This window comes from Macrotis lagotis, chromosome X (assembly GCF_037893015.1).
Source record: "Macrotis lagotis isolate mMagLag1 chromosome X, bilby.v1.9.chrom.fasta, whole genome shotgun sequence".
NCBI classification, from domain to species: domain Eukaryota; kingdom Metazoa; phylum Chordata; class Mammalia; order Peramelemorphia; family Peramelidae; genus Macrotis; species Macrotis lagotis.
The window spans coordinates 662,663,176-662,689,154 of NC_133666.1; the positions used below are offsets into that span (position 1 = coordinate 662,663,176).

General features: G+C 39.2%; 1 protein-coding gene across 1 annotated transcript in view; it reads left to right on the plus strand.

Annotated features, from left to right (window-relative positions):
• The window catches only part of TMEM132D (transmembrane protein 132D), a 238,860-nt gene that overhangs the window by 93,701 nt on the left and 119,180 nt on the right, over positions 1-25,979 (plus strand). The window contains exon 2 of the mRNA XM_074205321.1: positions 2,666-2,809. Within this exon, the coding sequence (XP_074061422.1) occupies positions 2,666-2,809 (144 nt within the window). The remainder of the gene's footprint in view (positions 1-2,665; positions 2,810-25,979) is intronic.

The window sequence follows — 25,979 nt, forward strand, 5'->3', positions numbered from 1 at the left end:
CCAAAGTCAAGTGAGGTCAGTCAGAACCCAGAGCAGGAACCATTTACTAAAGAAGAGGTGAATGACTGGTGAGGGCCCCAGAGGCCTTCAGAAGCTCTCTGAACTCAAAAAAAAGACTTTTCAAAAGCTTAGTCAGAACCCCAGCAAAAGACTTATTTCTCAGTATAGTAGGGGGGAAAAAAGGATAGAATTTTGAACTGACATTAAAGATAGCACCATGTTCCCCACAAGAGATTTTATCTTGCTCTAGGGCTACAGGAAACAACTGAATAAATGGGCAAATGATTGGACTGCAGTTTTGTTGGAATACTTCATAATAACTTGAATTTGTGTAATACTTTAAGTTTTGGGAAGCTCTTTCACAGTATAGTCTCATTATAGTCCTGTGAGGTAGAAATGATTATATATATATATATATATATTTATATATATATATATATATTAAATATATTGTATATTAAAATATATATATTTTAATATACTATATATATATATATATATATATATATGAACAGATGAGGAGACTCATGAAGTCCTCAGAATCATACAATTAGTAAGCATCTGAGGAGGAATTTGAACCCTGGCAGTTGTACAGTAGACTTCCCTGACTCCTCTAGGTTTGGGGTTCAATTTTCATCTCTGATACTTATTCTACCTGTGACCTTGGACAAATCACTTAACTTCCATGAGCCTGATTTTTCTCATGTGTAGAGTGAGGAGGGTTTATTAGATGGCCTTTGAGGCATCTTCCAGCTTTAGATCTATGAATCGCTGAGTGAGAGGACTTGAGATCAAATCTACCCTTTGACATGTGAGTCATTAACCTCCCTTAGACTCAAAGTTCATTGAGTATACAATGAAGAAGTTAGGATAGATGACCTCTAAGGTTGCTTCTGGATCAAGATTGGGCTGCTATTATCCAAATATTCTTGAGTCCAGCACTATCTATTACACCACCCTGTACTCTGAGCATAAGGACACTAAATAAATGGGGAATTTGTTAGTGTATTCTTAGATAGACCAGTCAAGTGCCTACTCAAAACTCAAATCAACTCACAAAAAGATGCAGAAGGAACCACCTTCTACAAGATATTGTTCCTAGTCCTTTCCTTTTCCCCAAAAGCTTCTTTTTTGGAATTGACTTCTATTGAAACATATCATATCATATGCCGCATTTCATATGATATGTAAAATGATGTGAAATGACATATGAAGTGATATACTATCTAATCTATCATATATAATGTAATATACACATCCCATCATGATCATATATATAATATTATATGTATACATACATAAAAGGACACATATAATATCTAAGTATATCTGTATTTACATGTTGTCTTCTTTGTTAAATTATGAGCTCCTTGATATTTTACCTTTCTTTGTATCTCTGGCTCTTTGCAAAATACCTGACCCACAGTGGTGTTTTTAATCCTTCATTCTTGAAGAAGACCTTAACATCAGAGAAGTGATGCTATGACAAGCACATGAACTGGATTTGAGTGAGAGGGATGCTGTGCTAAGTCAGCAGCCTCACCTTCTCCACCAGAGCCATCTGAGCGCAGGGGCCAGAGAGGAATCAGGACAATTGGAGATGGCCCTGGATGCCAGTCAGGATTCAGTGGCAAGGGTTTTAAGTAAGTGGCAAGTGTCTGAGCCTAGATTTGAGTTCCCATCCTCCTGACTCCAAGGCCAGTGCTTTACTTACTACATCACCTAGCTGCCCTAACCTGATCCATAATAGGTGGTTAATAAATATTTGTTGACTTTCTGTCCCTAGAGGAGTACCCAGCGTTTTTCATCAGATACTCATTCAGGTCATTTTATTTGATGTGTGGCATTATTTGAGAGGAGTTCCTGACTGTTTTGGCATTTCCCTTGTGAAAATTCCCTCAGCACCTGCCCAAGAGATGAGAACCTTAGAGTTCTACTTGAGGGCTCTGGACATTTAAGTGATTTTAAAGAGATGATAGCATAAAAGAAGCTGAAATCTGAATGTCAGTCTTCCTGACTCTCTATCATGCAGCCAGCTACTATTATTATTGTTAGAGCCAAAAAATGATCCCTTTCATGAGACCCTGCCCTAGCATGGGAATGGGGCCTGGAGTACAAGTTCCAAAAGAAGAAATAGACCTCGTCTCACTTTCACAATCTGATTTAGTGATTGATTGCATCAAAATCACAATAACCCCTTCCTCCATTCCGATATAGGGGTGGATCTTGTATCAGTAAGATTGAAACCTTTCCAGCTTTTTCAGGGGAGAGGACATTTTTCAGGACCCAGAAACAATAAGAGCTTGGTAGACTGCTGCACACATTACTGCCTAAACAGCAACTCCTACCCTTCCTTGCTTTGGCTCTGTCCATGATCTTGTATTATGTTGGACTAATTTAGCACCATTCTTTTCTTTGCTCTCTTATGTAGACACTTTTCTTCTGTCATGTTCTTGGAGCTCCTTGTTGGGAATTTGAGTAATGACACTAATAATGGCTGTACCTGTCACATTAACCCCTACTGCTGTGACAGTGCCAGGCTTTCCAGGAATTAATGCAAATTAGATTCTCTTTGCAAGGAAGGCCAAGAAGAGGGAATTAGCACATTTCAGGGGAAAGGTCATTCAGAGGAGTGTAAAACTCGGGGTTCTGTTTGGTCTTCCAGGAAGCAGAAATCTTGAACACGGCCATTCTCACTGGGAAGACAGTAGCCGTGCCTGTAAAGGTGGTTTCTGTTGAGGAGGATGGCACTGTGACAGATCTGCTGGAGTCTGTGGAGTGTAGATCATCAGATGAAGATGTAATTAAGGTAAGTTGATATTTCTCTGGTCCCTCTAGAGAACTATCGTCATGTCAACATCATTGTTCATTGAAAGGATGGGCTTTTAATTCCCATAGGATTCATTCCATACATTTTTTGGTGATACTGCCATTAAAACTCAGACATTGACTTTTAAGGCACAAAAATAAAACAACTGAAAGAAGGGGAAAAGCTTCTGTAGATAATGTAATCCTACTTGAACATGTGAGGAGTATTTTCTCTTTAAAAAAAGTACAATGATCTTCATTTTTCAATTTTAAACTCTATGTTGTATTTTTCTGGCTTGGCTATTTCAGGAGTCTTTATGTCATACATTAAAATAAAATCCAGGAGTTTTTACACAAACTCACAGTCACACTGACATATTGGGTATCCAGGGGTAAACTACTTTTCGCCTCAATATTCAAGGGTAGCCTTGAAAGACTGGATAGACAGTGGTTTTCTAATACCCAGAAACCCCTATGTTTGTTACTATAGTTATCAGGTAATATCATTTAATCATTCAGATTTAATTAGGTTTTTAAGAAATGGGAGTGATATTTACTGCAGTTATCATAATTGGTATAAACATTCCCCAAAAGTCTATGACACATTCTCCCACTAATACTTGCAGAAGGATGATGCTGATGATGATATTTATCCTTCATTTTTGAAGAAGACCATGACATCAAGAAGGTGATGCTGTGCCAAGCCCATGAATTGGATTTGAGTGAAGGGAATGCTGTGCTGAGTCACCAGCCTCACTTTCTCCTCCAGGGCCAATTGGATGTGAATCAGAATCCAGAATGACTGGAGATAGCCCTGGATGCAAGGCAATTAGGATTAAGTGACCTGCCCAAGGTCACCCAGCTAGTAGGTCTCAGTTTGAATTTGAATTCCCAACCTCCTGCCTCCAAGACCAGTGTTCTATCCACTGCACCATGTAGCTACCTGAGAAGAAAGTGAATTCAATATTGAAAAACTACATGTTGTAAAGGGGAAACTCACAGATCTTGGACATTATTTTGCTGGATGCCTCAAGATGTTCCTGTTAAATATCTTCCTTCTAAACTTTTTATAGAGCATTGAATCTGCTTTCCTTACCTTAGTCAGCCAGTTCTTGGATCCGGATGCATTCATTGCCATTAGCTGCTCCAAGGACACAGCTAGGATAGTTAAAGGAAAAATGGGAAGCTCCAACTCCTCTTTACTTCTGAAGTTCATAAAATTCTCCTTTGGTCAAGGGTGGGGAAGAAAAAGATGCACTTTTCTCCTCAAATAGTTTCTTCTCAGGAGTTTGGTTAAAATGCTCTTTTGGCTTGATACTCAATTGGATCCCCAATTACTTAAATCCTCCTCTTAATTCTATTGCCTTCCCTTTGATAATTTCTTCCTATTTATCTTGCAATAGATTGTTTTCTATATATTTGTTTGTATGTTGCATTTCCCCATAAGATTGTAAATTCTTTGGGGGGCAAGAACTGTCTTTTGCCTCTTTTTGTATCCTCAGTACTTAGCATAGTTCCTGATACATATATAGGAACTTAACAAATATTGATTAATTGATTACAACTAGTTCCCTGATATTATATTGGTCAGAGAGTATAGTCCAGTCTCTCAGCCAAACCAAACATACTTTCTCTCACTCCTAAGAAGTCTTAAGTTCTCAGTTCTCACCTAGTGAGCAATTGAGAGATACCTGATTTGAAAATGGATCTTTGGGGCAGCTAGGTGGCGCAGTGGCTAGAGCACTGGGGTCAGGAGTACCTGAGTTCAAATCTGTTCTCAGACATTTAATAATTACCTAGTGGTGTGGCCTTGGGCAAGCCACTTAACCCCATTGCCTCGCAAAAACTAAAAAAAAAAATTGGAAATGTATCTTTATCCCAACAGAAACAAAAATGGTACCCACAACATTAATCCCCCACCATATGACTCCACTGGCTTACCAGAGGCAGGGGTAGAGTAGTTAGAATGATAGGGCATTTGCAATCGTGTGAGATGTGATGTGAGATGGCAGCCTAGAAAACTTAGGAAATCTTTGGCTGCATTAAGCAAAACAATAAGGCGATGAGTGCCCTAGTGTAATTCACCATCTGTGCTCAATTGACAGTCACCATGACATTTCGGGATAAACAATGGTAAACTGGAGAGTAATCAAAGGCAGAAGACCATTGTGATGAATGAGCTCTAGTTCATGCCACATAAGAATTTGTTAAATGACATCAGGATGGTTAGCCTAAAGAAAACTTAGGGAGGAAATTATATTTATCTTTAAATATGAAAATGTCCAAAAAGGATTAGACTTGTTCTGTTTGACTCTTGAGGTACAATGAAAGCCATACAGGGATATTATGAAGAACCTGATGTTGGTTTGATATAAGAAAAAATGTTGCTAATAACTAAACTACCTGTAGATAAGGATGGAGCACAATGCAGAGGGTTCTGGTTCTGAAGTCAAGAAGACCCAAGTTCAAATACAACTTCAGACATTGGCTGAATGACCCTGAACAAGTCATTTAACCTTTATCTGCCTAAATTGCCTCACCTTTAAAATAGGATAATAATGGCATCTACCTCACAGTTTTGTTATAAGAATCAAATAAGGTAATATTTGGAAATAATAAATAGTTCTGTACCTGGCACATAGTAGGTAATTTTCAATCACTTGCTTTCTTCCTTTCTCCCTCCCTTCCTTCTCTTTCTCTCTACCTCCTCCCTTCTGTTCACTTTCCTTTTTTCCTCCTCTTTCCCTTTCTTTTTCTTCTATCTTCTTCCCTTCCCTTCCTTCCTCACTCCCTCTCCCTCCCTCCTTTCAATCTTTTTCCTTCCTTACCTCCTTCCCTATTTCTTTCTGCCACCCATCCTTCCTTCCTTCATTCCCTTGCTCCTTAACTCCTTCCTTTTTTCTTCTTTCATTTCTTTTCCTTCCTCTTCCCTCTTGCTTTCCTCCCTTCCTCCCTCCCTCCCTCTGTCTTTTTCCAATCTTTCATTCCTTCCTCTTCTTTCTTTCCTCCTTCCCTTTCTGCACTATTTTCTTCCTTCTTTCTTTCCTCCCTTCCTTCTCTTGCTCCCTATCTCCTTTGTTTTGTCTTCTTTCCTTCCCTTTTCCTTTCTTCTTTCCTCTCCCTTTTTCTTACCTTCCTTCTACCTTCCTCCTTTCCCTTCCTCCCTCTCTCCTTTCCTCCCCTTCTTCCTTTTGATTCTTTCCTCATTCCCTTCCCCTCCCTTCTTTCAATCTTTCTTTCCCCTTTCTCTATTTCCTTCCTTCCATCTTCCTTCCTTCCTTTTTTCTCTTGTTCCCTATTTCCTTCTTCTGTCCTCTTTCCTTCCATTTTTCCTTCCTTCTTTCCTTCCTCTCTCCCTTTTCTTTTCTCTCCTAACTTCCTCCCCTTTCTCCTTCACTCCTTCCCTCCCTTTCTTTATTCCCCTTCTTCCTTCTTTCCCTCCCTTCTATTTTTCCTTCCTCCTTTCTTTAGTTCCCTCCTCCCCTTCTATCCATGCTTCTTGCCTTGCTTCCTTCCTTCATTCTTTCTTTTTCCTTTCCTTCCTGCTATCCCAAAACATAATAGTCTATCTTTGGAGCAGTGATATTCATCCTCCTCAGAGGGTTATAGGAAAACTCTTGTATGGCTACTCACTGGAAATGCAGACATGATTCTTAGTCAGGTACAGGTTGGATTGGATGACCTCTGAACTCCCTCAACTCTAAGATTCTGGGAAGGTCCCTGTAAAATAGACTAGGATTATAATTGCCATAACTTCACCATGATTTTTTTTATCTCAAAGCATTCTCTAAAGATCAGGATCATGGAAGCTCATTATATAGTAAGCATCAAAATACTGTTTAGAAGGTTGGTTTTGGGTTAGTAAGCATTAGGTTCTGGAATAACTAACTGTATGATCCTGAACAAGTCATCTAACCTCTCTGAATCTGTTTGCTCAATGTAAAATAAGTCACAATCAATGGCTTCTAAAGTCATTTCCTCCTCCAAGTCTCTTCCTCAGATCTCAGGAATCAGGTAAGCCTCTATAATCTTACATTGCAAATGATGAGATAGTTTCCACCCCCCAAAATAAATAAATCTAGGACCCCTTCCCTCTACCCCACCAAAAACAATTATTTACACCTCTGCTTTACAATTCAAATCAACTTAACAAGGAATCTTTTTTCCCATGTTTTACCAACCCACAGAATTCTATGCAAGCCAGGGATGCCGACTGAGGACTTTCTCTGGTCCTTCATAAAAATACATTTATTCTTCCTCCCAGTCACTTTTTCTCCTCTTGTGGAATCACATGTAAAAATAATACAAAATAAAGCAGTGCTGTGAATATATTGAGGAAGTCCTTTATGAAGAGACTATAATAATCTTTATGCAGCTAAAAGCCAATAGGTTGATGGAGGGAGCACCACCTTCTCTGAAAGACTGAATGAGGTGGTGAATCCTGTCCAACCTCAGTCTCTAAAAGAGGTTTCTAACAAGTGCTGGATATCTGTAAGATGAGCCCTGGAAAATGAGATCCTGTTTCTTTTTCCTGCTCTTCCTGCAGGTCTCTTTCCAGCTTCAGAAGTGGGTAATTCTAATTCCAAGTCTTCAGAATACAGTTGTCATGCCCACACCATGTCCTCATTTAACTGAGAGTCAGCAGAGAATAGGAGAACGAAGACTAAATGGAGTGAAGGGAGGGTCAAGGGAGTTATAATCTATGATCTGTGATCTCCTGTTGTGATGGAAAAGCATAATCTCAGTCATGGAACCTGAGTTCGAATCCCAGCGCTATAGTTACAATCCAAACCCAGTAAACATTTATTAATCACCTACTATATACTAGGGACTGTGCAAACTCTAGAGATATAATGAATACAAAGGAAGATAGTCCCTGACTTCAGGGAGTTTATAATCTAAATGTAAAAATAAATAAAATACAAAAGGAGCTAAGTGGGGTAACTAGGTGGTACAGTGGATGGAGCACAACCCAGGAGTCAGGAGGACTTGAGTTCAAATTCAACCTCAGACACTGAATAATGACTTAGTTGTGTAATCTTGGTCAGGTCACTTAGCCCCATTACTTTGTAAAAACTAAAAACAAACAAAAAAAATTAAAAGAGATAGGAAAGTCGGGGAAGGGGAGTGAGAATGGGATAGGTAACCTCAGGTAGCTCAAGGAATGTTAGGTGGAAGTGGGAGTAGCCTTATTTTGCTTGGCCCAAGGGAGTAGAACTAGGAGCAATGGGTATAAGCTACAGCGAGGGAAATTTGGTTTGATGGACTGTTTAAAGAGGTAATGAGTTTCCCCTCCTTAGATATCTTCAATTAGAAAACAAATAACTCCTTTCCAGGTATGTTCCAATGGGAATCCATTTCATATAGCTTGGATCTGAGGTAGCCCCAAGATCCCTTTCAACTCTTAAATTACCTTCTCTAAAGGTAAGAGAAACAGAGAAAAAGGATTATTTTAGTTGCCCAGATTGTAGCTATATTGCCTGGGAAGTGCCAATTGGCTTCAAAGAAAAGTACTTGCATATCCAACCTTATTTCATGGAAAACAGGTGTCATCACTAGTTATCTTTAGGGCCTGGCAACTATATTATAAACTCAAGTAATTGAAGAATCTGGAATTTCTTTGATGTGGAAATTCCCCTGCTAGGAGGTGCAGGTTCTCAATAATTTTAAGAGCTGTGTGACTGGAAAAAAGAACTTAACAGACATGTCTAGGGTAACACAGCTACGAAGGATCTGAGGCTGGATCTAAACTCAGGTGTTCTGGATCCCAAATCCTGTATACACTATCCACTACCCCAGCTTGCTACTAATAAGAGCTACTTATAGCAAAGCACTCTACAAATATTAACTCTTTTTTTCTCCCCACAACCTTAGGAGGTAAGTGTTTTATTATTCCAGTTTTACACTTGAGGAAACTGAGCCAGACAGAAGTGAAATAATTTTCCAAGGATCACACAGTTGAAATATCTGAGGCCATGTTTGAACTGAGGTCTTCCTACTCCAGCTCCAGGCCTCTCTCCACTGGACCTAACAATAATAGGCATTAAATTTATCACTTGGACCCATGTTCTTTTTTTTCTTTGAGTCTTTCTAGGGAGATAGTTCCATGTCATTTTCTTCTTCTCAATTTGGGTTTTTAATCCCCTGTCACCAAAGGAATTTCTTATGACCAGGTTTTTATTCTTGCTATTGCTGTTTGCTCATTTTAGCAACTAATTTCTTGACATTCAATTTTTATGTTAGAATTGAACTCTAGTGGTAGCTGGGAGTGCAGTGGATAGAGCACTGAACCTGAATCAGGAGGACCTGAGTTCAAATCCAGACTCAGACATTTAATATTTACTTAGCTGTGTGACCTTGGGCAAATCCCTTTAATCCTATTGCTTTGCCAAAAAAAAAATAGAATTGAACTCTGCTCACCCCTTTGACAGAGGGAGTAAATAGCTTAAGTTTGGGGGTTTTATGTCCTCCTATTTCACATCTAGGTCTGTGGGCATATAGATTTTCAGTTTTCAAGGTGGTGGATTATATTACTGAAATCATTTGAAATAAGACCTCAAAGGGAGGAGTGTGATTGAGTCAAATTGTGAAGGGATTTAAATGTTTAGAATAAAGAGGTTTCACTCTAGCCTAATGGCAATAGGTAGCCACTGAAGGTTTTTGATTAACAGAGGGATATAGCTTAAGCTAGGTTCTAGAAATATCAGTTTGCCATCTGCATGGAGGATGGGTTGGAGAAATGAAAGAGTGAAAGTAGGAAAACAAATGAAGAGACTATTTCATTAGACCAAGAATATGGTATTGCAATATAAGATGAACACCTCATATCAAATTTTATTTTTTTTCAAACTCCATCTATGTTCTGAGACAGTGAAAGGGTATATGCTGTGTATTATATGCAGAAGGCCTATAATTGGCAAGCACTATGATATTCTTCTTTTAAGCACAGGGCTTAGATGTTAGCATTTTGCTTGAGAATTTGGGGGCAAGCCTTCCATTGGCACTAATATGGGTCACACAGCTACGGTACTTTACATTTCATTGAAAGCATTTCTAAGCATTAATGTACCTGCTGTGATTCAGACCTCACTTTATATCAGGAAATCTCATTAATGAAGATAGAGGTAGGTAATTAGTACCCAGCCTGGAACTTGTTCCTATTATGATATTCCATGTTCTTTGATAATTTGAAGTTGAAATTAATAAGGAAAAAAGAATGCCAAAAATGTATCAGTACATAAGGGGCTAAAGGTTAGGCATGGGGCAGAGACTGGACATGGAACCAGAGCTCCTAGCTTGTAATTCCAATGCTTCCACTCACTACCTTTGAGACCTTAGAAGAGTTATTTTAGACAGCAAGATGGCACAGTAGATAGAGTACTGGACCTGGAGTCAGAAAGTCCTGCATTCAAAGCTAGTCTTGGTTGTTTACTAGCTATATAATCCACAGCAAGTCACATAAGCTCTGTCTGCCTCAGTTTCTTCAACTCTAAAGTAGGAATATTAAGAGCCCTAGCCCTTAGGGTTTTTGATGGCCTGACAGAATGTTGGATCAGGAGTCAGGAAAACTCATCTTCCCAAGTTCAAATCTAGCCTCAAATACTTCCTCCGTAGCTAGCTGGGTGACCCTGGATAAGTCCCTTAACCCTAGTTGCCTCAGTTTCCTTATATGCAAAATGAGATGGAGAAGGAAATCACAGACCACTCTAGTATTTTTGCCAAGAAAACTGTTCATGGGGTCATGAAGAGTAGGAGAGAACCGAAAAATGACTGAACAATAGCAACATAGGGTTGTATACAATCTGAAACTGGCTTCATATAGTGCTTCGCACATACTTAGTGATTAATAAATGTTTGTTCCCTTTATCCCAACTTTGAACCTCAGTTTTCCCATTTTATAAATGAAGGGATTGTACTGGGTAAAATTATGAGAGGCAGCATGGTACAGTGAAAAGAATGATTGACTCAGAGTCAAGGGCCCTGGGTTCAAATTCAGCCCTACCACTGACTATTTGTATTACTTCAGGCATCTCCCTTTTACCTCTATAGAGCTTATTTTCTGTCTGTAAAATGAGAGCTTCGGGAGAAGTTTCTCTGGGATCCCCTGAAATACCAAGCCCATGATCTTATTATGATTAAGATCAGGCTATTCCCAACTCTGAGCCCAAAGGGAAGTCTTTATTCTCCATCACCTCTTATACCAGTTACACAAAGACTGCGCGTGTCTGTGGAGACCCTTCCTTTGGGCCTGCTGTGCTTATGACAGAAGCTGAGCTAAAGCATCCTCCCTTATCACTCCCCTCCTGATCCCCACCACTTTGAAGAAAATTTTGCTAATAAGAGAGAGAAAGGAGGTGCAGTAACTGAACCTGAGGGTCAAACATAGAGATGGAAAGAAAGTTTTCAAGACCCTGACTTGTTTCTTCCTGCAAAAATTGGTAAGAGACACAGATAGAGAGATGAGAAGGAAAGAAAGACAGCCAAGGAAGGGAGACAGACATAAGGGAAGAGAAGAGGGAGAAGGAGACAAAGAAACAGAAACATAGAGGAAATAGAGAAAGAAAGAGAGGGAGGGAGGGAGGGATGAGGAAAAAGAGAGAAGGAAGACAAGAACATAGAGAGATGAGTGGAAAGAGGGGAGAGAGAGAGAGAGAGAGAGAGAGAGAGAGAGAGAGAGAGAGAGAGAGAGAATCCCTAAATACCCAAAGGTTCTTCATCCTCAGCCTTCCAAATGAATGAACATCCGAGCTCATAAAAATCCACCACCATGAAAGCTACACAGAAACAAATGCTTTAGCCGTAAACCGTCCACCAGGACCACAGCCAAATCAGTTCAACATGAATGATTGGAAGCCTGGCTGAGTTTATTATTAAAGCATCCACTATGACTAGAACATAATATGTCAGCTTTGAATAAAGAGTACAGGGACACCCCTTATTGGTTGAGGAAATGGGGCTATAAGTTGAAAAATCTGCTTTTATTGGGTGACAAGACACATACAGATCCAAAAATACCATTAGATATTTACAAACTGGACTGCCTCTAAAAGATCTTCTCTTCACAAACCTAGCCCTTCCCAATATTCCTGGGGGATGGAGCCAGACTTAGCCAGGTACCCCACAGAGACACAAAAACCCACTCCCCCAACTACCTACTAATGGTTCAACCTACCAGGATCAGTCAGCCAACCAGTTGGCAGGAACCTTTTCCTGGAATCTACATATTCACCCTTCCAACACCCAGGAGACATTGTGTGTGTGTGTGTGTGTGTGTGTGTGTGTGTGTGTGTGTGTGTGTGTGTGTGTGTGTCTGATCTTACTAACCCTGCAAGCAAGCAAATGTCCCCAAAGGGACCAGGTTTGAAGGCAGTCTAATTCTCCAAAAAGAATGAAGAGTTACTCTTTTTCCTCCCTAAACACCCTGGATAAACACCTTCCCCCCTCAAAGGCATAATTCCTCTGGTAAGGTAGCTCTCTGCCCCCACTTACATTCCCAATTACAGTGCTAACTATGGGGGGTGGCACAAAAGTTGAATCCTAAAATAAATTGACACATACCCCATTGTGAGATATCTGGATGCAATTCCTCCATAAATTACACCCTAAAATCCTCAAAATTAATGCACCTTCCAAAGGGATTTTACTTAACATCAGGGAGAAGCTTGTGCACAAGGAAAACCTTCTTTCCTAAAGCAGTTTTTAAAAGTCCAAACCATGCTAAGTATAGCAAATAGGTTTAAAGTCACATCAAGTCCCAATTACTTTAATGTATGACACCTTTCATTTTTCAGTTGAAGTAGGAAAGCAGTTCATTTCAAAATTATGTAGGGTACATAAGGCTCTCGAAAGCACCTTGTTGGAAAACTGGTGATGGTTTCATTTTCAGTAATGGCAAGAAAACATGACTCTGCAGGAAAGGGAAGAGATGTGGTAGCTGGAAGAAGCCCAGATGGGGTTGGTAATAGGACTTTTAGTGGGTAATGTAAAGTTTTAGAAGGACATTATAGGTATTCCTTTAAGACATTCGGAGTATGTAGTGATAAAAAGAGGAAATATTTACTTTACATAACTCGTTGTTAAATGACAAGTTGGCTGAGGTTTAGCAAAGAAATCAGACTGTTACTGAGCATGGAGCGGCATAGGAGGAAATGAGGCAAGAAACAGGGACCCAAAAGTATCGACCGGAACAATGTGGTTCATTAAAGGCTAGATATTTTCAGTGCAACCCATATCCCAATACCACACACTCTGAACTCAGTTAGAATAGGTACAATCTCAGAGGCCAGCCAAAGAAATCATATCTATTCTCAACTGGGAAAATGTTTAACAAATGCTCTCCTGGAAAACCAGGCAGATAGGTGGCAAAGTGGATAGAGTACCACACCTAGAGCTAGGAAGTCTTATCAAATTTGGCCTTCTACTGAAATAACTGTATGATCCTGGTCAAGTCATATAATCCTGTTTGCCTCTGTTTCTTCATTTGTGAAATGAACTGGAGAAGGAAATGGAAAACCATTCTAAGGATCTCTGCCAAGAAAACCACAAATGGAGTCAGTCACAAATAGTAGGACTCTATTGAAATGACTAAATAACTACAGGAGGGAAATGTAGATACGACACATTTTAAAGTATGATCTGCATCATTAAGACTTTCTGAAGTCTAGACAATTAACAAAACAATGGAACAAATCTCAGTTTATAATATTTACCAATTTCTGATGTGTAAATGCTCAGAATGAAAGTTTATTTCTTTTTTTAATGCAATTTTAGTTTTTTCCAATTACGTGCAAATAGTTTTCAGCATTCACTGTTTTAAACTTTTGAATTCCACATTTTACTACCTCCCTCTTTTCCCTCCCCCCTCCGATGACAGTGAGTAATCTGATAAAGATTATACATGTACATTCATGTATAATATATTTCCATGTTAGTCATGTTCACAATGAAAATTTAACCATCGGCTCCCAAACCTGTTTAATTTGGTTCTAGCACCTCCCTGCCCCCATCATATGCTCTGACAAATCTCAGATCATAGCTTTAGCTTGGGTTTTCTTTCACAGGTATGGATCAAAGAGTTCCCAGCATCCATATTGACACTCATGGTAACAGCCTTTATATTATTTTTAGGATATAAGCTTTGTTCTACTTCAAAGAATTACAAAACTACATAAAATGACATGTCTATAAGCAATCATTATAATTATTCTTTCTTCTCCCTTGGTTCCCCCCTTTCTCGCATTACCCTGTGATTTAGGTTCCATACTAAGTTTCAGCTGTGACCATGGTGATTTTCAATGTTGAAGGTAGTTCTGACACCAAGATTTCCATGTACCCATTCAAATCACACACACACACACACACACACACACACACACACAGAGACCAAAATAGGAAAAATTACATAACTATGCTGGATATGAGAGATGCAAAGTCAAAAATGGAAACAATTGGTCCTCAAGGGACATATATTCTGCTCTTTACACTATGCTCCCCAGTTGTGACTTCAGTCAAGAATCTGTGGCCTCCTTCACTTGAGTAAGGACCCTTCCACCTCCTTTTTTTCTTACCTAGTGTGCAACTCATCACATTTCCTCATTATCAAACCAAAGATGATTTTACAAGAGAAAAAAATGGTTAGAAAAACAGCATGAAGCCAGAGAGCATGTTCAGTCCTGGAAGCTAACAGACAGATAATTGCCAGGCATTTGGGAGGTTCCGGGTAACTGCAAACAGCCTCAGATACCAGATCAAAGTTGCATCCTCTTCGGGAAGACTCTGCCTGAGGCTGACAGAGCACTGGCTTCATGCTCTAATAGCACAGAATAGACCAAACTTAGCAGAACCGACTTGTCTAGGCCTGAGAAGTATTAATGGGAACCTTTCTATCTGGCACTGGCTGGATGATTGTTATAGGAGTGCCTCAAATAAACCTCTAATTTCTTGGATCCAATCAGCCTGACAAGCCTGCCCCCCCAAAAAAAAATCCCCACTAAAATTGTATAAGTAGTTTCATTGTTTTTCTTTAGGACAAATCTACATGAAAGATTGCCTCTTGATAAGACAGGTAGGGAACAATTTCAGCATCTCTAATATACATACATGTCCACATTGACTTTCTTCAACGTTTTCAACCTTTTTGTGGTAGGGAGAATTGAAATGACAATCATTTAGGGCTTTAATTATTTTTATGTGCAAAAAATTTGAGAATTTTAATGAATTATACTCTCAACTGAGGTGCAATGGATAGATTGCAGGGCCTGGAATGAGGAGGACTCATCTTTGTGAATTCGAATATGATCTTAGGCACTTTACTGACTGTGTGACCTTGAGCAAGTTACTTAAATCAGTTTACCTCAGTTTCCATATCTGTCACATGAGTTGGAAAAGGAAATTGTAAACTACTCCAATTACTTTTCCAAGAAAAGCTCAAATGAGGTCACAAAGAGTTGAACACAACTGAAAAACAACTCATAATCTCAGTAGTAGTCAACAGTTAGAATGTATTATCTGAGAGTAGGGTGGATGGAGCACCAACCTTGGAGTCAGGAGAATTGGAATTCGAATCTGTCCTCAGGCACTTGACTGTTACTAGCTGTGTGACCTCCGGCAAGTCACTTAACCCTGATTGCCTCACATCCAGGGCCATCTCCAGTCATCCTAACTCAAATTTGGCCACTGAATCCAGATGACTCTGGAGGGAAAAGTGAGGCTGGTGACTTAGTACAACATCCCCTCACTCAAATCCAGTTCATGTGCTGATTATGGCATCACTCCCCCGACCCTGACCCCCCGACCCGAGGTTGTGGTCTTCTTCAAAAAAGGAAGGACAAACAATTTAATCTCTGAGAGTAGGACTTGGGTCAATCTTTGTATTTGTTCCCTAGAACCTAGCACAGTTCACAATCCCAAAATAAGCACTTCATAAAGGTTTATGGTTGGATTAGTGGTAGATAGTGTGTGTATATGTTCACACACAAATGTATATACATTTGTATATTGTCCACACATGCATGCATATTTGTGTCCATATGTATTATGTGTATTGTAGATATATACATCATTATTTCCTTGATAAAAATCTAATCTTCTTGAGAACAATGGTTGGTTCATTTTTTTGTATGCTTCCCCAGAAAGTGATTGGCACAGTTGACAGTGAATAGATATTGATTGATTGATTGATTGATTTATTAATATAATAGCCAAGAAAAGTAAAATGGACCATGGGCTGCATTAAGAAAGAAAACATTTCTCAAAATAATGAAATGATAGTCCCATCATGCCATGTAAAGAATGAACTGGAATAGGAGGAGAGGGATATAGGAAAACGTTGAAAATTGTGCCCATAGCTCAGGCTAGTAGCAATAAGATGCAATACTAAGATAAAAAAATGGAAAGGAGGAAAGACAAATGGGATTAATGAAGAAGTAGTATCAAAATTTGGTGAGGGTTTGGATATTAGATTGGATGACTGTTAGCCTTTGTTCTTGTAGAGGACCAAAATGGCATCACCATCTTAGAATCAAGCCATAGTGTATCTGATTGTGGCTGATCAGACCAATATGATATAGACATATGCCTGAAGAGCATACTGTTCATACCCTTTGACCCAGCAATTCCAATTCTAGGTGTATATCCAGAATGCGTTACCACATGTTGGGGCCAAATAGTCCATTTGAACATTTGGGGTGGATTCTCTAAATTTATTCATCTCATATTTCTTTTGAGCTAACTTCAGTTCTGCTTTGCTCATTGAGCACAATACCTTCTTTGATGTGGGAATTCCGTGCTACTTTTACCAGTGTCAGACAGTGGTATGACATGGGAGATGGTGGATATTGGAAATAGGGAAAAGGAAGAATTCAATATGCACCAAGCTTTTGAAAATGGGGAGATAGAATGAAAGCTGGTTCTAGAGAAAGAAAATATGAAGTCATAAAGAAGATCATGTTTAAGAGGAAAGAGAGCAAGCCTGGTTTGGAGCACAATGAGTTTAAGAAATTAGTGGGAAAATCCAGGTGATGATCTCCTGTGGACAGTTGGGTTTGGAGCTCAGAAAGGAGGTGAAAACTAGAGATTCATATTTGTGAGCTTGCTTCTAGAAAGAAAGCTTTAATGATGCATTGCTGGTGGAGTTGCGAGCATATCCAACCTTTCTGGAGAGCAATATGGAACTATGCCCAAAGAGCATACTGTTCATACCCTTTGACCCAGCAATTCCAATTCTAGGTCTGGTCTATATCCAGAAGAAATTATAAAAAAATGGGAAAAGTCCTACATGTTCCAAAATATTCATAGTAGCTCTTTTTGTAGTGGCAAAGAATTGGACATTGAGGGAATGCCCATCCATTGGGGAATGGCTAAACAAGTTAGGGTATATGGATACTATGGAACACTATTGTTCTATAAGAAACCATAAATGGTCATACTCTAGAGAAGCATGAAATGACTTATGGGATCTGATGCCGAGTGAAGGGAGTAGAACCAAGGAAACAAAGTACACATCAACAACAACATTATGAGATGAATAATCTTGATGGAAGCAGATCCTCTTGGCAGGCCAGATAGCTAGGACAACTGTATCTGGCTGGTTACGGACTATATTATCCCTAAATAGAGGAAGAAAAACAAAATAAAACAAAACACAGGAAAAAAACCCAACCCTTCTGAATCTGATGAATGCTTTATAAAATTATCTCTTATGTATCTCTTTCCCTTAATCCTAATTCCTTATGCCAAAAATTACTAATTTGTAAACATGTTTAACAAAATGTGAATGTAAAATGCTAACCTGACTCCCATGCTTAGGGGAGGAGGTGGGAAGGAAGGGTGAAGGAAATTTTGGAGCATGGAAATATGCATGCTCATATAGATGAAAATAAATATTTTTTTTAAAAAATAGAACTTTGAGAGTGGAATGGAAGGGAGAATAGAGGAGAGGAAAAAGGTGAAAGGGAAGGAGGAGAAGGGAGTAAACTAGAAGAGGGGAGATGAAGGGAAAAGAAGAGAAGAGAGGGGGAAAGGAAGGGGGAGAAGAGAAAAAACAAGGTGGAGGAATTAGAAGAAGAAAGGGAAGAAGGGAAAGAGAAGAGAAAGGAGATAGGGATAATGATGGGGAGAAAGGAAAAAATAAAGAATAGAGGAGGTAGTAAAAATAACAAAGTAATAGGAGGAAAAGAAGAAGAGATGGGAAAGGGAAAAAAGGAAGAGATAAATTCAAGATAAAGCAGATGTAGATGGGAGCAATCTATATAAAGGAGAAGAGATGAAGACAAAGGGCAAAATATGACTCACTCCAAGAGTCTTATTTCCTCTTCTGGCACTAGTTTCTAAGACAGCCCCTTCATCATTAGTGTGAGTAGATTTGGACCCTATCATCCCCTTTAGCAGGGTCCCCCAGGCCAAAGCAAAACTCATTGATCTTCTCCCTTCCTTCCCATCACAGAACAAAGAGCTAACCTTCATTAAGAAAGCTCTGTTTTTAACTGCTTCAATGGGTGTTCCTCCATCATCATTATCAGCTTAACTGTGCTTCCCCATTTATCATGATCCAGAGAGGAAGACAGAGAATTTCTTTCCCCTAGTTCTCTAGAGGCAGGGTCAGAATTTCTTCAGATTGGGATCTTTTATTATAGCCTCCAGCAGCTCTTGTTTCTTGGGTGCCATTGACAGTAGGCACACATTAGAAAAAGTCTGCCATTTCCTCTGCTCCCAAGATATCTAATCTAATAAATATGAAAATTAAGCAGGTTTCTTTGTGAGCAGTGTGCTGTAGAAAGATCCATCAAATTAGACTTGAGGTAATCTTATGAATTTATGTCTCTTCATTGCTGAGTACTATTTGCTAGAGGGGCTGAACTGTTGCAGAGACATAGGCATCCCCTTCTATCATTTTGTCCTCAAAGTGATTCACAGGTCCCCAGAGCTGGAGGCATCCCCCAAGGCCAGCTAGTCCATCCCAAACCTGAAGAATTATCCCTCTCTGGTCATCTAGCCTCTGCCTAAAGACCTCCAATGAGGGGAACCTCCCTATCCCCAGAGGCAGCCTATGTCACACTGAGCTAGCTTCAAGTGTTGGGAAATTTACCTTTCTGTTAAGCTTGGATCTAATGCTCTGAAACTTGCAGCCATGGCTTTTATTTCTGAACACTTGGACTAAACTCATCAAGGCCATTCTCTCTTTCTCAGTTGTACTTGCTGACTGTGGTCATTTTTCTTAGCAAGTCTCCTCTTCTCTAGGTTAAATGTCCCCATTTCTCTCAAGCAATCTTTTTCTGGTATAATGTTGACACCCCTCCAGTTGCCTTTCTCCACATTCCCTCAACTATAACAACCTCTCTTCCCCCTGCATGGTCATTTCAATGACTGAGTTTCTTAGGACCAGACACAAGTGAGGGGATGATGGCCTTGTGAAATTGCTATTCTCCTGTCCACATTGATGCCACTCTTAGTCACTAAAGAAAGCTATAGCATCATAGGATCATAGATTTACAACTTGGAGGAAGATCCAATCCAAATATCTTATTTTAAAATGAGGACAATGAAGCCCAGGAAGCAAACTAAACTGTCTTATACAACATCATACAAGTTTTATGTGTCCAATCAAGAACTGAAGCTGTGTCCTTTGGATCCAAATTCAGATCTCTTCCCACTGTTTAGGCAAATGATCAATAATTTTCACCAGACTTCTATGCTGATGAAACAGGGGATTTTTTGCAGTAACATGTTTTTCTAGGAAACTTTGAGATTTCTAAATCATTCTACTACTACCAGCCCCATGAAATAAGTAAGAGAAACATTTTAATCCTAATTTAAAAGTGAAGGAATCTAGGTTCAAAGATACATGCAACGCTATGTGCCGGTGTCAGAGCCAGGATCTGGACCAATCAAAATCCAGTATTCTTTCCACTACATGATGGCTCTCTCTAGTGATTTTTGAGCTATGTCCTCAAAAGTCTCAAATAAATGAGTCTTATTGTATAGCAAGTACTCAAGAAATAACTGATTGTCTGATTTCAAACACAATTCTTCAACTTTGGAGAAAATATGTTTGATTCTCCTTTTTTTAAACTTGGACCCAAAGGGTTAAAACCAGTGTTCTTCCCATGGAAGAACCTAGAGGCATGACATCATTGAGGTCTTTATATTTAGGGACACATTGTGAAATGGATTTATGGGGGGACAGAGGCATGGAGGGATTCTTAGAAATGTTAGCCTTGGGGCAGCTAGGTGGTACAGTTATCACTAATGCTGGGGTCAGAAGGACCTGAGTTCAAATTCTGTCTCATACATTTAATACTTACCTAGCTGTGTAACCTTAGGCAAGTCACTTAACCCCACTGCCATGCCAAAAAATAATGAAGAACCATTTACCTTTATAACTTAAACAATTGGAATGTGTAACAATCAATTTAGTTCAAAAGCATTTATGAAATGTTGATGACTTTGTGCTAAGGGTTAGGGAATACAAAGCTAAAAGCAAAACATTCCTTGCCTTCAAAGATCTTATATTAAACTAGTTAACTAAAACAGCTGCCAAAATCATGCCAGATTTGAAATCAGAAGATCTGGATTCAAATCCCAGCTTTACCATTAACTACTGTGTGACTTTGGGCAAGCCATTTCATCTCTCTGGAACACTGTTTATCTGTGAAAATGAGTGGATTGAACTAAATAACCTGTGAGATCCTTTGGATCTTTAAATTTTTGAACTTATAAAAAGAGATAAGCAAGTATACAGGGCAGGTATGTGACATGATGGATGCCACATCTGAGTCAAGTCTCTGACCTCTTTCTTTCCGCCTCTTTATATCTCTTTCATTCTGCCTCTGTCTCTCTCTCTCTGTATCTCTTTGACTCTATCTCTGTCTCTCTGTTTCTGTCTCCTCCTCTCTCTTTCTCTGATGCTTCACCCCTCACCCCATCTCTATATCAATTTCTGCCTCTTTCTGCCTCACTTACTAACTGAATTAATAAATCCCCTCTCCACTTCCCTCCCTTTCTCCTTTTTCTCTTTCCCCCATCCTCTTTGTCTCTGACTTTTTGTCTCTCTTTACGTTTAAAGTTTAAAATTCAGTCTCAGACACTTACTAGCTGGGTGACCCTGGGTTACTTCATCCTACTTGCCTCAGTTTCCTCATCTGTAAAATGAACGGAAGAAGGAAATGGCAAACAACTCCAGTATCTTTGCTGAGAAAACCCGAATGAGATCACAAAGATATAGGTGTGACTGTAATAATTCAATAAAAAGTAGAGATACAAAAAAGCATGTTAAGTAATTCTAAACATTTTGAAAAGGAAGACAACTTTGGGGTCAGGAAAGGTCTTAAAAAGGAAGTGGAAAGTGAGAGAAACATTAAAGGTAAATCAGGATATTGAGGAAGAGAACATTGGAAGTTCAGGAGCTGAAACCTGTTACTGTTGTTAATTCTTCATTCTTTCCAAGGACTTAGGATATCATAATTTAAGAATGAATTAGATTTACATGATGTAGAGCTGTACAATTATCAGTCCCTCTTCTCCAGAGTCATTGAAGGCCAGTGGCAAGACAAAAGTCAAGTTGACTAATGATGGCCCAGGATGCAATGGGGGACCTCCTTAATAGCTGTACAAAGGCAAGGGAATGGGAGCTAACATGCAGCTAGTGGTAAGCTGAGAGTGAGCCAGAACCTGAGAACTGGACAGAGACAGTGAGGCAGAAAGAGGCAGAGATTGATATAGAAAGGGCTGGGGAGAGAGAGAGAGAGAGAGAGAGAGAGAGAGAGAGAGAGAGAGAGAGAGAGAGAGAGAGAGAGAGAGAGGAGAAGATGGAAACAGACAGAGATAGAGTCAGAGAGACACAGAGACAGAGAAAGATATGAGGCAGAAAAAAGATGTCAGAGATAAATGGGGGTAGGGGTACAAAGAGACAGACAGAGAGAGAGAGAGGAAGATAGATATGGAGCAGGGCTGGAAAGAGATAGACAAAGAGGAAAAGAGAATAGGAGAGAGAGAAGTAAAGAAATAAGGAGGGAGAAAAAGAGAGGGAAAGAGACAGAAAGACAGACAAAGAGGATGGGAGAAAGAGAGAGATAGAAGAAAGAGAGAGGAGCAGAGAAGGGGGGGATTTATTAAGTAATTAATTTCTGTCAGACATTTCATACTTGAAAGAGAATCAAATGAAATAGGACCAGATTATGTAAGGTCTTAAATTCCATTCTGAATGTTTTATATTTTCTCTTCAAGGTAATAGGGAGCCATTGAAAGCCTTGGAATGAGAACTGTCTCTTCTGGCTGAGTTTATGAGTCAGGAAATTTTGTGCACCAAGAGAGAAGGACTTTCCATTAGACATCCTTGCATTTATCTGTCTGGAATGCTAGACTGTCTTATGCCCAAACTGAGCTTCTTGTGATGAAATAAATGCATCCACTGCTCAGTGTTTTTCTTTTAACAGCTCAAGCTTGATCAGTGACTGAAAAACATGTCCCAGGGTACTGTGGTGGACTCTGAAGCTAATAAGAGGCTCCCTCCCTCACATGTAGGATGCTCAGAACCTGATCTGTCACTTTCCCATCACCCTTCAGCAAAGTTGATTACTGGTGGTTTCTGCTATGCCAGGAAGGCCTCCACATAACAAAGCCCAAGGGTTCAGGATGCACAATTGAATGTTGTGATATATGATTAGCAAGCACAGACACACACACACACACATACACACACACACACACACACACACAGACACACCTGTCCTCTTGAAAGAAAAGCAATTCAAATGTTATTAAAAACTGGAGATAAGATAGGGTGAATGACAGATTAGCCAAAAAGAGTCTTCTACTTTAAGGAACAAGAAGTATGAATTTTATTTAGTTGTTTTGTGTGTAGGGACTGGAACTCACTTATTACCCCCTAGGACCTTGGATAAGTCACTTATCATCCATGGACCTCAGTTTTCTCAATTTTAAAATAAGCAAGTTGGACTCACTAATATCCCTTATATCTCTAAATCTATGTGGTAGCTAGGTGGTATCATAGTGGACAAGGTACCCAACCTGAGGAGATCCAGAAGACTAATCTTAGTGAATTCAAATGTGACTTCAAACACTTACTAGCTATATAACCCTGTATAACTACTGAGGTCATTTTTTTTTCAAACTAAACTGCCTAGCATTCCCAATATCACTACAGAATGCTAGATGTGCACTTGCCAAAAAGACAGGGCAATCACTCACATGGGGGTCAGAAGAAGCAATACCAGGACACCCCAAAGGTCTCTCTTAAAAACTTTGGAATTGATTGTACAACATGAGAGACACTAGCGCAAGACCACCCAGCATGGCATACCCTCATCAAAGAGGGGGCTGTGTTCTATGAGCATGGCAGTATTATAGTCATTCAAAGGACCCTTGAGATACGTAAGCTTAGTGAATCCACTCCAAGTCTCCACTGTGGTGGAGCATTCCTAGCTCTTACTGATCCGATCAGCCAGAGTCGGACACACTGTAATTTGTCTCTAACACAGTGATGTCGTTGTGGTCTTCTTCGATAACGAAGGACAAGATCCAACCAACCAATATAAGCCTGGGTAAGTCATTTAATCCTGTTTGCCTCAGTTTTCTCCTTTATAAAATGAACTGAAGAAGGAAATGACAAGCCACTTCATCATCTTTGTCAAGAAAATGGGGTCATGAAAAGTCAGGTACAACTGAAATGGTCAGACAACCAAAATATAGAGAACACTAGATTTGGATTTTACTTACATCTCTTTCACCTATGTGTCCTTGGGCAATATAAAAAGGTAGTATTTATATATTCACTATAGTTTGAAATATTAATTCATATGATCCTCCCTGCAGCCTGTGAAGTAGGTGATATTATCAGTCCCATTTTACAGAGGGGGAAACTGAGGCAGACAGAAGTTCAGTGATTTTTTTTTCAGTCTTACAGCTTACCATTGTCTAAGGCTAGATTGGAACTCAGGTCTTTCTCATTCCAGGTCCAACATCCTATCCATTTTATCATCTAACTTCAAGGACAAGAGTAGTGCACTTCTCTCTGAGACTGAGTTTCCACACATAAAAAATGAGAATCTTGAACTAAAACTAGAAGCAATATAGCAATAAATCCATGTCCCATATCCATAGATAAGAAAATATATAAAGAATAAAGGAAGGCATTGTAAGAAATCTCAAGAGGGAGGTAGGGCTTAATCAGGAGAGTCCTCTCACAGGAGGTGGAATCCAAGTGTGCTTTGAAGAGGAAGCAAATCAACTTCTTGAGGGCAAGGGCTCTATTTTATGGATGAAGTTAGGAAAGGAACCTGGCCAGATATCCAGTCCATGGTGTAAATGCTTCTTGATTGATGGAATATCTGTAACTATTCTGTCTCCCATGATAGAGTGTAAACTTCTTGATGGCAGGGCCTCTCTTTCATTGAGGCAGGGACAGCTTCCTTTTTGCCTTTTGCATCTTTGTTTCTATTAAAATGTCTGACACATACTATATATATTTAATAGCTGGTTTCTTTGAATTGAATTAAATGAAAAAGATAGCATAGTTTTTTTTCCTTTAATACAAATTGGCCCTTTCCCCAGATAATACATGAAGAGTGATGGAAATAGATTGCAGTCATTTATCCTGCTCCGTCATAACTAATCATTATTCTCCCTGACTAAATGAGTTTGGTTGACTGGAGTAAGCTGGATGACCCAAAATTTGACCAGCAGATTTGTTAGAGAACTATAATTAAAACTCAAAAGACTGAAGCTGTCCTTGGGAGTAGATGGCCATGCTACCTCTCCAGTGAAATGTTCACCACTGGGAACCAGGAACGATGATCACAACAACTCCCATTCCTACCTTGGCAACCCATTGGGGTCTCCTGACATCTCAAATGATATTTCCCCCCGCAATAGAGTTCATTTAAGTTAGAAAGAAGCTTTTGGGGAGAGGGTAAAGGAATAAGCATGTATTTATGAGGACTAGGAACTGTCTATGTTATGCTATTATTGGTCCCATTTTACAGTTGAAACTGAAGCACAGAGGTAAAGTCACTTACTTAGGATGATACATATAATGACACCACAAGGATCACTAGAAACAGATAATGCTATATATCCTCCTTATCTCAGCAGAGAGGTGAGAGACCAGTAGGGCAGAATGTTATATACTTTTCATATAAGGTCACTTAAGTGTGAATTTTCTAAACTATTGTTGCTATTGGTGATAATACAAGGGAGTGAGGGGGGGGGATATTTTAACTGTGAGAACAAAGAATAGTGCATTTGAGCACTGAAGGAAGCTAAAGATTCTAAGAGGTAGAGGTGAGGAAGCAATACATTTCAGAACCAGGGGACAGATTTTGCAAAGGCATAAAGATAATTGATAGCTAGAAGATAGTCCATGACTTTGGTCATGTTGTATTTTAAAAAGAAATTTTAAAAAGCCATGTATTTTAAGAATAGGGGAAATAAATATTTATATTCCATCTTCTATGCACTAAGCGCATTTTACAAATATTATCTCTGTTGTTCCTCACTTCAACCCTACTAGGGTTGAGCCTACTAGGTATGTGACTATTACTATTCCTATTTTACAGTTAAGAAAACTGAGGCAGATAGGAGTGAGAGGATTTTCCCAAGATCACACAGCTAGTAAAAGTCTGAGATCAGATTTGAACTCAGATCTTCCTGACTCCAGGCCAAGCATTCAATTCCCTTTGCTATTAGTTACTTCTAAAAGAAAACAAAATGCTTTCTATTCTGATTATTTCTGGAATTCAGTTTTAGGTACCATGACCATGTATTAGAAAAGTCATAAACAAACTGAAGAATATTCTAGAGTTATTTAAGTAACTAGGTGAGGTGGTTCTAGGGAAGCTGATATGAGAAGAGAAGGGAATGAGAATTTGTATGTTCCAAGCACTTTTTACCAATATAACCTCACTGCAGCCCTGGGAGATAAGTGATGTTTTTTTATTCATATGAGATAATACTAAGTAGAATAATGTGTTGTGATTCTAAGGAGATTAGTGTGACCTGGTTCTAGAAAAACTATTGGGAAATTGTTCCAAAGAGATAAGTACATGATTGCTTTCAGTAAGATTTCATATATATATTCATATTTTTGATATTAATGCAATTCTATAATTATAATATAATAAATCATCAAATGCATATGTAAGTATAATTAACATTAA